General features: G+C 38.2%; 1 protein-coding gene across 1 annotated transcript in view; it reads right to left on the reverse strand.

Moving 5' to 3' along the window:
• The window catches only part of ZDHHC20 (zinc finger, DHHC-type containing 20), a 27,224-nt gene extending 14,274 nt beyond the window's left edge, over positions 1 to 12,950 (reverse strand). Inside the window, exons 1-5 of the mRNA XM_009999411.1 lie at positions 12,938 to 12,950; positions 9,545 to 9,571; positions 5,657 to 5,751; positions 2,183 to 2,303; positions 725 to 794 (exon numbers count right to left, since the gene is read on the reverse strand). Coding sequence (XP_009997713.1) covers positions 725 to 794; positions 2,183 to 2,303; positions 5,657 to 5,716 — 251 coding nt within the window. The 5' untranslated portion in view covers positions 5,717 to 5,751; positions 9,545 to 9,571; positions 12,938 to 12,950. The remainder of the gene's footprint in view (positions 1 to 724; positions 795 to 2,182; positions 2,304 to 5,656; positions 5,752 to 9,544; positions 9,572 to 12,937) is intronic.
• Positions 12,951 to 13,439: the final 489 nt, after the last annotated feature.

Raw genomic sequence — 13,439 nt, forward strand, 5'->3', positions numbered from 1 at the left:
AAAGAGCAGCACAGTGGGTCATTTGAACAATCCACATGCCATTTTAATCCATTTTTAGTGTAAGGGCAGATAACAGACACTTCAGACAAAGATACATTCTTTGTATTTGCCAATACATTTTATTTTAGCCTAAATACATGTATTAGGTTCTCCAGCTAGCTAGATTTCCTCACACTCAGCCTACTGAAGTCTTACTCACAGGCTCAGTCTCCAGTGCCCTTAAAGACTTCTCTGATGATTCAGAAGGAGGCTAGGGAATAAGACTGATGTCTTTGAAATGGTTAAGGCATGTAATTGCACTGTCAATCTCTGAGATAGAGATTTTAGCATTATTATTAGCACACATCTGTTTCAAGGCTGCAGAAGGAAGACTCAATAGAAGAGTTCTATAACAAGCATTTGCTGGTGGTGCTATCTCAGACCTGCCTTTCCTTACTTCAATCACTGATCCTGTTATTTTATTTTTTAATATAAGCACTATTTTACAAAGCTGCAAGCAGGTTTCCTAAAAGTTCTGTCACTTTGGACAATGAGGCTGCAATAACAATATTGCACCAATAGGAGGAACTTTGGTCTTATATGAAAACCAGATACTGAGGGTCAGAGAGAAGAACAAAGAGTAAAACCTGCTGTTAAGCAAGGGCTGACACACTGAAGATGTGAACACACTGAAGTTATGGTACAAGGAGAGAGAATATCTGTCATTTCAGATTCAGTAACTTACATGTCACAAGCAGAACAGTGGTGGCAGCGGTCAGGTTTGATGAGCTGGCATCGATCACAGTATCTGATTGCTGCATTCAAGTGGCAAGGGTCAAGTTATTAGAACTCATTTAGTGTTACAAAGGTTTTCCCCCTTAACATGAACTGTATCTTAAAAGAGATTCCTGCCCTCCCTTGCCACACGTGAGCTCACACACCTTCATGTACCTACTCTCATCTCATATGTACTTTTGAGTTTTTAAGCAACATAACATATTAAAGTATTTAAAACACTTTAATATATTACTGCTGTACTAAGTCAATTTCCATTTACTCTTGGGCTCCCCATTCTACCCATCCTCCATCCTCTGGCACTGACTCCCTTTTGCTTGCTTGCGTTCATCTCTGGACAGGGCACTCAGGCATGTAATTGTTAAACTACATTCTTTCAGCAAGCCACCTTTCTGCATTAGCTTTCTCTGTCCTCTTCAGGAAACAGTGATCCAGCAGACTGCTCAGTAAATTAGCTTTTTCTCATCTTTCCTGGGTATTTTTAAACAAGCCTTCAGGCTCTGCTTAATGGAAATAAGACACCAGCAAAGACAGTTTGAAAGGAGGAGGAAAGCCAACACCTACCACTAAGCAGAACTGCTAAGAGCTGGCAAGAGCATCACAGATCACTCCAGAAACTTAAGACTGGGATTCCCTTAAAGGGAGGCTTGGATAAAAAAACCTCAGGTGTTCTTAGACTTTGTTTGGAAAGTCACAGTAAACTTTGGTAAGCCCTTATTCTGAGTAGTTTATGTTTCGGAAAACTCTACAGGGTTGCTAGTTTCAAGAAAGTGAAACATATATATAAACACACACATACAAGCCAGGTTTTAAAAAAATAATATACATATGTATAAGACAGCAGTTTCACAGATCATTCATATATAAGTTGGAATAAAAATGCCTATACACATTAAACGCAAATACAGAAATAGCCCATAACTTTGTGCTGAATTACAGATGGGAACGAAACATTTCTTCGTTCTTAAATTCCAGCCTTAAGTACAATGCTTCTCCTCTTGCTGAACTGATATAACTCAGAAAAAAAAAGTTGAAATGTTGATATAAATGATTGTAAAACTGAGTAAAAAGTTTTGTTTTCTCTGTTTTTGGTGTATTGGCTATTTTTCTTTGCTGTGTGGTTTTTTTTTTTATAGCCACAATTAGAGAGAAATGTTGTCATCTATCTGATTGCTCAAGAAAGATTTGGTTTTTTTTAAAATTCCAAATATTGGCTACATGTTGAGATTCCCAGACAAAGGACTCCAGTTTCTCTTGGGGAAAAAAAACAACAACCCAAACAAGTAACAAAACAAGGTCACGGACTTTGCAGTATGTGTTTTAGAGGTTGTTCATTCAGTGACATCAAATTAATTTCACTAAATTAAACTAGCAGCTTCAGGAGTGCAGAATTATCTTTAAATCTCACCTCGAGATGCTGTTGTTGTATAGATAGGCAAGTCTTTAGCAGCTCTTCTCAAAATCTCCTGCTGCGATTCTGGCCTCTCTTCTTTTTCATACTGTTCTTTATCAGCTTTTGACAAGCAGAACTAGGAGGGAGGGAAAAAATGGGACAACGGAAGAGATTAATTGTTACTTTGTGTTCTAGTCAAGCTTCAAGGAAAAGACCCTACATATCCTAATCCTTTGTCTTTGGAGAACCCCCACTCAGCAACCTGAAACAAACCAACAGAACACTTAAAGAAAAAAGAACGATACAGGAATTACAGGAGATACTTAAAACTCCATTATGATACTGGGCATATTTTAAAGAAAATAGTATTTTTTCTCTGTTCCATTATCTGTAGTATTTTTCCTTTAACATAAAGGAAGGCATAAAGTAAGTGATCTGTAAACAAGAGGAAGAGGCAACAGTCCTTTGCTGCTACAGGGCACTGAAGTTCTCTTACCCACTTCCTCTCTCTGAGACGGGTGAAAGCCAGAGGGGGGGAAAAGAAGGGGGAGAGGCTTCAGGTCTTCAGTACAGAAGCTAAAAGAGTTTAACTGGAATTTTTACTTGTGAGTAGTCAGCACTAGTCCCAAAATCCGTGAGTTGTATTAGGAGAAACTTCAGCAAAGCATGTACAGTTTGAGGGAGTTATAATTCTGAGTAAAGCATGAGAAGCATTCCTGTTGAAGCCTTACTGAAATGTAAAGCTTTACCAGAAGAACCTGGAGAGCTTCTACTCACTTGTGAAACACTTAGTTTGGCATCCTCTGAAATTAAGTGCTTTTCCATTAAGGCCCACAAACCCCAGTGTGCTCACAAGCCCCTGTGGAGTTGGGGCTGAACTCACTATTTCCTTTGGTAATTTTCTGTTCTGAAGCACTTTTAAACTCTGGGCTTCCCACATGGACTACAATAGCCCTTTTTATGAGCACACATAGACAAAGTATTCGTAGTAGTGAGTGGAAAATTCTTTGTATGCAAGTGGAACAAAAATTGGCACAGTGTGGTTTAATATGACTGTATTTTCCTACCAAGAACATATGTATGATTAGTTCACATAGATATCCCTCTCATCCTGTACTTTTTCCTCTTTAGGATTACAGTCAGTTGGAAAGCAAAAATGAAGACTCCACTTATAAAAAGGAGGAAACAGTAAGACACTACTGCAATTTATGTTATTTCCTAAGCCAGAATGCAAGTAAGTTGCCTCATATCTCACAGAATCTAGTGAAGTCTCCTTGTCACATGCAGTATCATCCCAGTTACTGAGCCCACCCACGACTCAAGGGTGAAACATGAAACATAATCCTATTTTCAATAATCAGCAACTGGGATCCATCCATGCAGAGAGTGAAATTGAAGTTTACATTGCAGTCATCACCAAGATTTTGACCTCATTTTTAAAATATCCATCTCTAAGCTAGGTATTTACTCAAATATGAAAACTGGAGAAATTTGCACCAAAATGCATCATTAATGCACAGAAAGGGGACTAAATCACAAGATTAAAAACGTTTTTAATTTGTTCAAGTATCAATGTAATATTACTACAAAAATCCTGGATAGGAATTTTGTTTTCCTAGGAGCTGTATTTCAGTTCTAATTTCAGAAATTAAAAAGGGCCATGAGACCACAGTCTCTTTGGACAATGGCAGGATATGTTCAGACACATCAAAAGTTGTCTGTTACCACACAGCTAACAGAATTTCCAGTGAGGTTCCAGCAGTTCTTACTGAAAACAGAAAGAGTCCCTTTGTTTCCTTCCTCTTTCTGGATCTTGTATAATGCTGATTGTTCTTTCTTATGAAAAAAGCACAGGGATTACACCAAGACAACAGCAGCTGCAGAATCTTTTTTTAGTTCAACAGTAAGATCACAGGATGCTATTTGTTTTGCAAGAATGGTTAATTTGAATGACTAAAAACATATACATTTACACTCTCATACAATGGGGGAGATTCTGAAATAAAGTAAAACCAGCAAAAATTGCTCACTGGTACATGAAAACAAGGAACTTGCCCAGAGAGAAGAAAAGTGGTGGTGGCTTTTTTTGGTCAGTTGTTTTTTGTATGCTTTTTGCTGTTTGTTGCTGTTACAGTGTTTGGGGTTTTTTTTGTTTGTTTGTTTGCTTGTTGTTTTTTTTCAATTTTTTTTTTTTCTTTTTAAAGCTAGCTGCAGGAGAAAATAATATTAAATCTGATCTACTCCCACACTTTATATAGGAAATACTCATTACATTCCATGTCCTAACTACCCCCTTCACTCACTGTGTATGAAAAGCCAGATACAACATTACTGTGATTACAGGATACGTCTTGCCAGAAGTTTTCTATTACTGATTAATCCAAGCAGACAGTAGAAGTTACTAAGCCTCAGTTTTATGAAAAGCTCCAGTTCATATAGCTTTACAAAACTTGGAATAACAAGGTTCCAACCACATTTCAATTAGTTAACCTGCTTAACTTTTTTTTTTTCTGCAGAACTATCCCAGATAAAGCCAAAACAAACCACTCTGAAGACAAGTCCCTTTGAATGTTTAGGTTTAACAATTCAGTACTATTCTTTTTGCTTCGCTGAACAGCAGAATTGCCTTTAACTTTTTTTCACTTTATATTCTGTAGTTGTCCAAGATACAGATCTCTAAGCCATAATTAAGCACTGCATAGCAGTGTTTGCTTTTCCTTGGAAGCATGGTTTTAACTCTTTTCAAAAACGTTTAAGGTTGACATTAGCATTAAAAGTCAGCCTTGCCAAAAATAGAATAGAAATTCAGCCCCCACAGAGCAACCAAAATCTCAAACAGTTTAGCGAATTTAAAAGCTTTATAAAACCACAGAAGGGAAGGGAATTATTTAAATTTGGTGCCAGTATTTAATCCTTACATACACACACCTTAGAGAAGATAAAAAACAAGGTAATCCATCTCCAAGGCTTACTGCAATTAATACTGTTATTTTTCAAAACAAGACTTCTTACGGTCATCATGCATTCTTTTGCCATTATGCAAAGCTCCTTTATGTATTTACTTCTCAATTGTCACTAAACCTTAACTCTTGACTTACTAAGTGGTTCAGTCCTCCAGGTTCTAAATATATATTGTGTTTCTACTTTTTCTGACCTAAAGCGGAAAACTTAAAATGTTGTAGCGGTTTTGATTGATTAGTTTTAAAAATTCCAGATTTCAAGCAAGCTAATTCATAGGAAATCACTGTACATGACTGTCAAACTGGTTCATTAAATGCACATTTCGTATGAGGAATTGTCATTACGCAAACTACACAGTATTTTAAGAGCAATTTGGTAATTTCCATTCATAATGCAGTGTCATGCTGTTCTATTTTAGATAATGAGAAGGGAAAGGTGAATCATGCACTACTGTAAACAGGTTTCATCACTGAAAACAGTTCAGCTATTTAGAAAAAGGTATTGACAGTTTTCTAACGTTGTATTTACCTCTTTAGAAGGGGATGCAGGAGATGTGAAAATTGTCTTCCAATAGGACCATATAAACATGAAAAATGACAGATGAAAAACCACAAGGTAGACAGCTGCAATAAAATACAGTAAGAGTTTGGTGAATGCACCTGAAAAGAACAAAAAATAAAACCACTGATCCTGGATGAGGCTTAAGCTACTATACTATGAATAATTTTGTAAAATTAAGTTAAAGGATATGGTGATTTTGTATTAAAACTCTCTTCACTGAGTAGACTTAGCACTCTAGGAGTACTCACTTTCAATCAATCAATTGATCAATCACAAAATGTGACAGTTGCTATTACTTAAGGAAATAATATGCTTTTTTGGGTATAATGCCAAAACAGATTTTGAAGGGGAAAAAACAAACAAACAAACCCCCAAAATGCAGAATTGAACACATCTTCACCTGTGGCATGTAAGTTACAAACCTTTTTTGATAAAGAAGATGAAACTATTCTAGATTCCAGTAAAGTTTTTGGTAACTGACCTGCAGAATTGAATTTAATTTGTACTTCTGTTAGAAACAGCACAGTATTGTGCCACTGCAGAAGGCACTGATCATCAGTGACAGTAAGAACTCAAAACCAGAGGTTTGGAGAAGACTGCAAGATGAGAGATAGCTGTAAATTAAAAATTTAGTATCTTCTTTCAAATCCAGGAATATCATCTGGAAGAGTCCTGCTATTAATAGTCACAGCGGAAATAAAATGTAGGTGGCTTTACTCACGAGCTCAGTCAATTTATAAATGGGTCTGTGTGATATGGTTGTATTAAAGACCAGACTTTACGACCATGGAAGCTTCTTCCAATATTGTTTCCTCCAAGTTTATTTTACCCCATGTCAAGAGGAAACAGATCAGTTGTGCCAGAATAGCAAGCTTTAGAACAATGTCATACTAAATATTTATATTATCTTTACTTATATTATCTTCAGTTGAAGGAAGAAGGAAACTTGACCTACTTTCCTGTGCACATAAAGAGTCCTTTAAGAAGCCGTGTGACATACTTCATGGATGACAGAACAGGCTCAAAACTTTGGGAACTTCAAACTGCTCAGAAAATGCTTGTGCACAGTCACTGAAGATGTGGTCTGAATGTATCATCTTTCAGGATTGTCATTGCTTGTTGCAGTAAAAACCCAAACAAACTGTATTTGAGCTTTTCTTCAGAGAATTTTGCTATTTACCTTTGCCTCTGAGTTCTCAAACTTTACAGACAGATTGGGCAAATTTTCAGCTGTCAAGCTGACTGAAAATACAAGAAGCAAAACCTTTTCTCTAAAGCCATCCTAAAACTGTCATCCTGATAGGAAAGGACTTATGTATTACTGTACTAGGCACTGCAAAATTAGAAATGGTATTTTATTTAAAACAGATTATACACATTCAAACATAATGCAGTTAAGCAATTAAAGCATGAGAAAATTGTTTTGAGGAAAGAAGGAACTGACACAAAATAAGAGTGGAATCAGCTGCACAGATCAGAGCTTTGCAGAAGAAGAGGGTGAGAGGAGTCAAACAGAAGGAAATAGGAAATGAGATACAGGGGAGGACAGGGCACAGCAAAACTAAATTACACAGTAAACAGCTCTGTTCTGTCCATAAAAATCACCACCAGAATTCAAAATTTTCTGAAGGATTATTATTTATTTGCACAGGCTGCAAATGCCCCAACACCACACAGAACAAGAGGCACCAAGGCTGCCAACAGCAAGGGTACAGATCTGTGCCAGTGTTACCAGTATTGACTAGAATGTGGCAGCAGCTAAAATGGTCATGCAGTCTTGCAATAACTGAGATCTCGTGATCTGCCACCATCATTAAAAGCCAAGAGCCTGTCCTCAGCAGCCAAACTGGAGCATCCAAAGGAAGAGTAAACCTTTCACAGCTGTTCCAGCAATGTGCACCATCCAGTCGGGAGGAAAAAGAGCCTACAACTGGAAGGCCATACTTGCCCCACACTGAATGAATTATTGCTTCTTTTCCCACTTCTGTGCTGCTATTCTGACTGCAATTACAGGTATCTGTCCTGCCAGTGTTCCCCAACAAATGAAAGGGATAAAAGATACAATTTTTGATTGCTTTACTTTGGCAGTCCATCTACCCTCTGTTTTGGGTAGCAGTAGTTCCTCTGCAGAATACTCCCTGAAGCATCTTGCATCCATTTCCAGTACAAATACAGACCAGCTTCATTACTATTCAGCTCATTTTCTTGTAATTACAAGGTAGATGGAAAAGACGTCAAAAACCCCAGACACCAATATGCGCCAGTTTAGCCATACTTAGACATGAGGAAGTCCTGGCTAAGCTAAGAGAATCCAAGATTCTTGGTGCCATACTGTGACTGAATGAAGTCACCTCTCTTTGAAGGCACTGATGCTTACTAGACCATAATTTATGTCCTCAGGAGGACAATGTCTTAAGACATGCTCTTAGCATCTTGCTAAAATATGCTAAGCCCTCCTAAGATTTTCCCTTAATATTCTTTCCTGAGTAATTGTTAACACTACTTCCACAACATAGATTACAGATATGTAATAATATACAACAAAAGCATACTATATTTTTGAGAGTTCAGCATTGACTTTATTCCCCAATGGATATAAATATAGACAAGAATATGAAATTACGAAGAAATGATTAGACTTAGTGGGGTGAAGAAATCACCACTTATTCATATACAGGTCAACAGTTAAAGCACAGCAGCAATCTGCAGAATTCTGTGAAGTCTAGGTGAAGCCCAGCTGTGCAACATGGTGTGAAAACCCAACGTAAGACACTGGTCCCATCTTGAACAGCTTTCAGTTTATTTTGGAAGTTTTCCCACTCTTTACCTCCTCTCTAGAGGATGAAAGAGGACAGATTCCATCCTTTTACAGTGTTTTTGATGTTCTCCACCAAGAAGAAAACTGCTAGATTAGATCCAAATTTCATGCCCTTTTACAAAAATATTTGAGAGATGAGACTCTCTTACTAGTGGTCGCATACTCTGAAGACAGTACTCTGTGGGTAGTTAAAATGCAAATCTATGCTTAATCTACCACTCCTGTCCCTCCATAAAGCAAAGTGAACTTCCAAACAAATTTCCCATTGACTATCTCTGTATTTCTAAAAAAAACCCCCAACAAACCACAAAAAACCCCAACTTTCTAAATTTCTGTATTTTGAACTTCTGGAAATGAGTCATCCTTTTAGCAAGCTTTTGTTCTCATTTAAAAGAAGTGGTAGAGCAAGAATGCTGGAATTTTTTGGTCAGTTTGTATCTCTGGAAGCACTACCCACTGTGGCATGTACTTGCAAAAGTCCATATGAAGACTTAAGTAAATAAAGTTTGTTAAAACAAGGCTTTAACCACTTCACCTAGAAATTAAAAATTATAACATGCAGCCAACTTTCAAACAGTTGTGTTTTGCACAGTTCTAACCAGTCCTAAAAGACTGGAACTCTGAGGATTTTATTAAACTGTTTGGAAAATAACAAACAGTAGAACAACAATTCCTCCTTTTCCAGAAGTCTTTCAGGTCACAAGGTATGTTCAGAAATATATAGAAAATGGACTTGTGGATCTGATGCAGTTCCTTCTCTCTTCTCCTTTTTCTGTTCTTAGAAGGGGCCTATTTAAAAATATTTGCAAACCTAAATCACAGCTGCATTATGTACAGTTCATGTCATCATCCCAAGCTTGTGGTATTAGAAGCTAAACAGACTCAACCTCACAATATTTTCCTTGTTTCTTAGCACTAGTTTACTCACTACACAGAGCTTACACATAACAGAGTACATTTAAGTTCTACCACCCTTAAGACTTGCATGCAACAAAACTACTTGCATCTTAAAAAAACCCAACAACTTAAAAAATTACCTTTTTCTGCAGTTGAAGAAATAGTAACTGGAAGAGAAGAAAAAAAAAAAGGGAAAGTAAATCTATATTGAATCAAAAGTTTGGCTAGAAGCGAGATACATGAGCTAGCTGATTTGTTACAAAATGTACTTCAGGTGTTAGTAGAGCCTCCCTAGTGTCCTCTCGGGTAAAACAGGAGTTAGTAATCCTACTACTAGTGCTTAAGGCTTGGTGAGTCAGTGGAAAAGCTGAAGAGATCCAGTTACCTGCACTAACCAAGACAGCACACTCCTTTTCACAGACATTAATTAGATCATAATTATGCATGTTCCCCTTCAGATACGTACCTAGCAAAGTTTTCTGAGGCATGCCAACAACTAGGCCATCAAATGTACCATAGGAAAGCAGAAAATGAAACAGAAGTAACTCTTATAGAAGTCCCCATGTAACCTGCTTCCCTCTTTTAGCTTTTTTCCCACCAATTCTCTCTTCTCATCACATGCTACTTTTTCTTTTTTTGGCCTGACCTGAATTGTTCAGGCATAGTTAAAACCTCTCCACTTCCTTCTCTCCCACATCCTCATCTCCTTTTATTCCAGCAGCAAATTCTATTGTTCCAATCCCCCTTGTATACTGCCTGACATCCTCCTGACCTCAGGCTTCTCCAAACCTTCACTCCTCATTCATCAGTTGAGGTAAGACTCTTGACTACACAGCCACTGCTCTTACTGGATCGCTTTGTTTGTATCACTCCCCTCACTGGATCTCTTCCTTAGACACTTAATTCCTAAAATTCAATGGGGAAAGGATCTTTTCCTGACTTTTCATTTTAGCACAGCAAATTTAAACTTCTGGTCATCAAGTGTGAGCAGATGGTTAACAGAGTCTACAGCAGTTCACCTCACTTCACATTGTCTTCTGTTTCTCAGCTCTGACATGTCTGCAATTATTAGCCTGCATGCCCGTTCAAAAGATCTTTCTCCCAATGCACACTAGAATCCACAGGGCTTCAGTACACACTGCAGACTTTATTCTGAAGGGTCACTTTTGTCACAGAGGTGGCATGTGTCTCACTTAAGATAACTATAGCAAAAGGGTCTGCAACTATATTATGCAACCGTGTTTCTTTCCATAGCGAACAAGAGACGTAATGAAGTGATACCTCAATGTACAGATAAACCCTTTTTGGTCAGGTATGTGGGGGTTTTAGTTTGGGGCTTTGTTTTTATTTTTCTTCCCCTCCTCCTTCCTTAAAATGCCTACCTGGCACCCTCTATCTGTTCATAGAAACCCCTATGAAATTCTTCCTTCCACCCAAATAAAGAAGAAATTACCATTTAGAATAGAACAGGGTTGCCTTCAAACTACAGGAGGTCAAGCCTAAAGAACAGCTTTCACATTAGTTATGCACATTTGCACATCCTCCTCCCATGTTTCTGTCTGAAACAGGAAGACAATCCACACAGAAAACCAGACCTGAAGCACACAGTTACCTGCAAAGTATGCATGTAACTATGAGAAAGTCCATTTGTGTCACGATCCAGTGTCAGTGCTACTCCACTGCATGCTACAGAAATAACATTATTTTTAAAGCAAATCCTATGAGTGTTTTTGCTTGAAATATTACTAGTCTGCTATTTTCTAGTTAAAACTTTTTCAACAGCACAAGGAGAAGATAAAAAACATTAAAAGGGTGAAAATTAAAAGAAGCTTGCTGAGTTGGGTTCTTCCTTGACTTATTAAAAATACCAGAAATACTTTAGATTCAGCTTTGTCTTTGGCTCCTCATATATCTTAAATAAATACCCCTGAACAGAGCTGGACAAACATGTATTTCCCAAAAGAAGAAATGTAAAGAAGTTCTTAATTATTCTCTAATGGGATGGGAGAACATTGCTATCCATACAAACATAGGAAATTTTTTTTGTATAATTCTAGTTAAAGCACTGCATAATCTTCAGCCTCATTTCTGCTCTTGTTACAAAAATGAAAAAGGGGAACCAAACTTGATGTTTGAAGATGCAAAATAATGTACAGCTTTACATGCAGGAAAAAGGCTTAAGATGATATCCCTGGTAAGACTTAATCAAAAAGATCCCTAAATAAACTTCATGAACATTAATTAAAGCTTCACAGTACCAGGAAGATGATTTTCTCTTTCGTACCGATGTCCCTTAGTTCAGAGTGCAGTTATTACTGTGCAGAACAGTTTTAGTTTGGCAAACTCCTGCAGCTTGAGGTAAAAGCCAACAGTGAAACACTTGTGATTTCCACCCTGACTCATTATCCTCAAAATCAAGATAAAAGATGGCCAGCTTTCTTCTGCATCAGACGGAAGTCGTGGAAGTAGTTTCTGTTTCTCTCCCTTTCATTGCTGTTAGTCTCATTGTCAGACAGATTAACTGAACAATACTCCTACTAGTGCTCTTTAACTTGGCCATCTTAGATGACAAGCAGAAATCCCAGGTTTGACTTTAACAGAGGAAAAAGTTGTCATAGTTTTGATTTAGACACCTAGCACCACCCCTGGCAGCAAAGACACTTTTTCCTTCATTGTTTATTACACCTATTTGTACAGAGCCTTCCTTATATTGTTGTCATCTCACCTATGTCACAAGAATGAAAGAGGCGGAAGCCTATAGATTACAGGTTATCACAAGATACAAGCCTGCAGACATAGGGATATAATTAGTTGTGTAACAAATGAGACTGGGGGGGAAATGTCATTTGTTGGAAGCATTCTTCTTAGAGTATGAACTGACAGAGGTGCACGTTTTGGAAGACTTTGGAGAATGTCTAAAGCTACTTCAAGGAAACCTCCCAAAACATCTTGGAAGAACAAGTATACTTAGGGAACTGGTTTGCTTTCAGTTTCAGGCTTATTTTCAGGATTGCTATGAAGTGCTGAAGCACCTTCCAAATCACTGTGTAATAGGAAAAGAATCCAAATCTCTCTATTCTGAGGCAAAGAGGTGCAGTTATCTGCCAAGACCCTGCAAGAGACATGCTAAAAGACACAGTTGTCTTCAACTTTGGAAGAAAAGAACCCCACCATTACAAAAAACCTACACAAGACATCTTCCTACTTGCCTAAAAGGCATATTCCAATCAAACTAGATATGCTCCTTGAAGAGCAAGAAATTAAACTGCAACAACTATAGAAACATTGAAAAGAACTGGCTCATTACTGATGTGCCATGTTTATCTCCCCCTGTCCTGTACCATGATGGCTCCCGGCAGCCGCCTCTCCATGAATCTCAAGAGTAACATTCACGTTTTGGCTGACATTCCTCATAGGTGGGAAGAAAGTGAAAAATGCGCAATTTCATCCCTTCACCAGATGTACAGCCTTAGCTTTTCTCAGCTTTTAAGGAAAAGGGTTAAAAATATATAGATGTACACGCATACACACACACACACATATTTCCAGAACCTACCAGTACAGAAACTCTCCACAGGCACTGCACTATCTGCAAAAGGAAGCACCATTGACATTATCCCGGTACTGGGACCGGTGTTGTTCAACATCTTCATCAACGACCTGGATGAGGGTACAGAATGTACCCTCAGCAAGTTTGCTGATGACACTAAGCTGGGAGGAGTGGCTGACACACCAGAAGGCTGTGCTGCCATTCAGAGAGACTTAGATAGGCTGGAGAGTTGGGCAGGGAGAAACCTGATGAAGTTCAACAAGGGCAAGTGTAGAGTCTTGCATCTGGGGAAGAACAACCCCATGTACCAATACAGGTTGGGGGCTGACCTGCTGGAGAGCAGTGTAGGTGAAAGGGACCTGGGGGTCCTGGTAGACAGGAGGATGACCATGAGCCAGCAATATGCCCTTGTGGCCAAGAAAGCCAATGGCATCCTGGGGTGTATTAGAAAGGGTGTGGTTAGTAGGTCAAGGGAGGTTCTCCTC

The sequence above is a fragment of the Chaetura pelagica genome, unplaced genomic scaffold (genome assembly GCF_000747805.2).
Source record: "Chaetura pelagica isolate M959 unplaced genomic scaffold, ChaPel_1.0 scaffold85, whole genome shotgun sequence".
NCBI lineage: Eukaryota > Metazoa > Chordata > Aves > Apodiformes > Apodidae > Chaetura > Chaetura pelagica.